General features: G+C 43.4%; 1 protein-coding gene across 3 annotated transcripts in view; it reads left to right on the top strand.

Moving 5' to 3' along the window:
- LOC122248058 (general transcription factor 3C polypeptide 1) overlaps positions 1-2,500 on the top strand; it is a 33,683-nt gene that overhangs the window by 10,131 nt on the left and 21,052 nt on the right. For all 3 annotated transcript variants that reach the window (XM_086533710.1, XM_086533709.1, XM_086533708.1), the window contains exons 11-13: positions 453-618; positions 1,351-1,516; positions 2,392-2,500. The exon at positions 2,392-2,500 is cut by the window's right edge and continues 229 nt beyond it. In XM_086533710.1, coding sequence (XP_086389836.1) covers positions 453-618; positions 1,351-1,516; positions 2,392-2,500 — 441 coding nt within the window. The remainder of the gene's footprint in view (positions 1-452; positions 619-1,350; positions 1,517-2,391) is intronic.

Below are 2,500 nucleotides of genomic sequence, written 5' to 3'. Positions count from 1 at the left end.
ATCTTTCCACTCCATTTACCACATCTCCCTCTCTTTCTCCCTCATTTTCATTCTCCTATTCATAGTATTCTACAACTTTATCTTTCCACTCCAGTTATAACAACTCCTCTCTCTCTCCTTCTCATTCCTCCATGCACTACCTTCTACAACTTCATCTTTCCACTTCATTCATCATCACTCCTCCCTCCTTCTATCTCATTCCTTCATGCACCACTTTGTACGACTTTATCTTTCCACTCTTTTTACCACAACTCCTTCAGTTTCATTCTCCCATTCGCAGTATTTTACAGATTTATCTTTCTCCTCCAATTATCATAACTCCTCCCTCCTTCTATCTCATTCCTCCATGCACTACATCCTACGACTTCATCTTTCCACTCCAATTACTACACTTGTCCTTTCACCATCTTCACCACCACCTCTGCTAACTCTGCCCATGATGCTCCCCCCAGCTTCGTCCGAATGCTGGAGGAAATCCGGCTGACCTATAACAACCAGCGGAGGAACTCGCCCCACGTCACGACACGGATGATGAAACGAGCTAATATGATTATTGAAGCTGTCGGCTCTATCAAAGTCATCGACGATGCTTTCAAGTTGCAGAAGATGATCGTGCAGGTTGGTGGAAGTTATGATCGATGTTGTATAAAGATGGATGGTGATGGCTGGATACAGATGTCTCTTACTCTCTCTCTCACTGCCTCTCTCTCTCTCTCTCTCTCTCTCTCTCTCTCTCTCTCTCTCTCTCTCTCTCTCTCTCTCTCTCTCTCTCTCTCTCTCTCTCTCTCTCTCTCTCCCTCTCTCCTCTCTCTCCCTCTCTCTCTCTCTCTCTCTCTCTCTCTCTCTCTCTCTCTCTCTCTCTCTCTCTCTCTCTCTCTCTCTCTCTCTCTCTCTCCCTCTCTCTCTCTCTCTCTCTCTAACACTGCAGATGTAAAAATATATTAATTCTCTCTCTCTCTCTCTCTCTCTCTCTCTCTCTCTCTCTCTCTCTCTCTCTCTCTCTCTCTCTCTCTCTCTCTCTCTCTCTCTCTCTCTCTCTCTCTCTCTCTCTCTCTCTCTCTCTCTCTCTCTCTCTCTCTCTCTCTCTCTCTCTCTCTCTCCTCCCTCTCTCCTCTCTCTCTCTCTCTCTCTCTCTCTCTCTCTCTCTCTCTCTCTCTCTCTCTCTCTCTCTCTCTCTCTCTCTCTCTCTCTCTCTCTCTCTCTCTCTCTCTCTCTCTCTCTCTCTCTCTCTCTCTCTCTCTGTCTTAAACACTGCAGATGTATAAATATATTAATAATTTGAACACATAATGTCTCAAGATGCAAATACACAAGTCCAAAAATTGCAAACGTACAATTTCCCCTTTTCAGGCTGAATCAGAAGAAGGCTACGCAGTCAAGATGGACAAAAAGAGCCTGAACCGCTTGCTGGACAAGCTCTCAAAGGGCGGCTTCCTCAAGAACATCATCGTCAAACTCAAGTGCAACACAATGGTGAAGGTGGTCCAGTTCGTGGTCCATCCCAGCATTACGTTCGGTGAGTGACGTTGGATCTGCCGTGTCCATGACCTTGGTTATTCCTTGGATATGTCCATATTTGGTCTCTCATGTACATTAGTGTTTTAATGTGGTAAAACAAATTTTGACAACATTTTAATGAAAAGAAACTATGATTGAGTGGGTTTTGCATTGGTACTTCAAGCCCCAACCCTGTGGGTTGATGCTCGTTATTTGTTATCTTATCATTCCTTCTATACCTAAATTCACTATTTTATTATCTCTGATCATATTAAGTAATGTATTACACTAAACTATTCATCTATATGAAAGTAAACTTATCAGCTTGATTGAACTAAAATCCTCCATTGAGCCAAAATAATCCATTGGACCAAACTCAGCCATTTAGTTAACCAAAGTAGTCTGTTAACCCAATGATGACGATATGTCACACCCATGTGACACGGCAAAGTGCTTGATGATGGGGCGACACACCAGTGTGACGTTCCCGATGCAATATTGCATAGGCCCGGCGTAGGGGGTTGCCACTTCTTGCCGGACGTGTCGGGATTGGGTTAAGTGCAGTCATATTTTCAATCCCAATAAATCATTTTACCTTTCTGTGATTGGCATTTTTGCGGCAGCAGATCTCTTCCATGCACCATTCTCCATTTGTTGAAATAACAAGTTAATTATTTCTTCACTGATGATGACATATTATAGCAAATGCTAATCAGAACCATTTTGGTAAGATATGATATATAGACTCATATTTCATCAAAAAGTTGAGAAAATAACAGAAACCACACATTATCAGATGTGGGCCGACTCATAGGTTTTAAGGTTAACCATGACTTTTTAACCATTTTCTTATATTGATTTTTAACCATAACTTCCCCCATTACGCCCATCCAGAGAGCACACACCTCAAGTCAGCCATCGAGCAGCAGAAGCTCAAGTTCCTAGCCTCGGCACCCGACACCAAGCGGGAGGGGGAGGGCGAAGGAGGGAAAGAGAGTAGCGG

Source organism: Penaeus japonicus, unplaced genomic scaffold (assembly GCF_977035675.1).
Source record: "Penaeus japonicus unplaced genomic scaffold, GWHDUDI00000001_assembly GWHDUDI00000039, whole genome shotgun sequence".
Taxonomy (NCBI): domain Eukaryota; kingdom Metazoa; phylum Arthropoda; class Malacostraca; order Decapoda; family Penaeidae; genus Penaeus; species Penaeus japonicus.
Note: the sequence above shows the minus strand (reverse complement) of the source record. Positions and strands in the feature narration are given on the sequence as shown.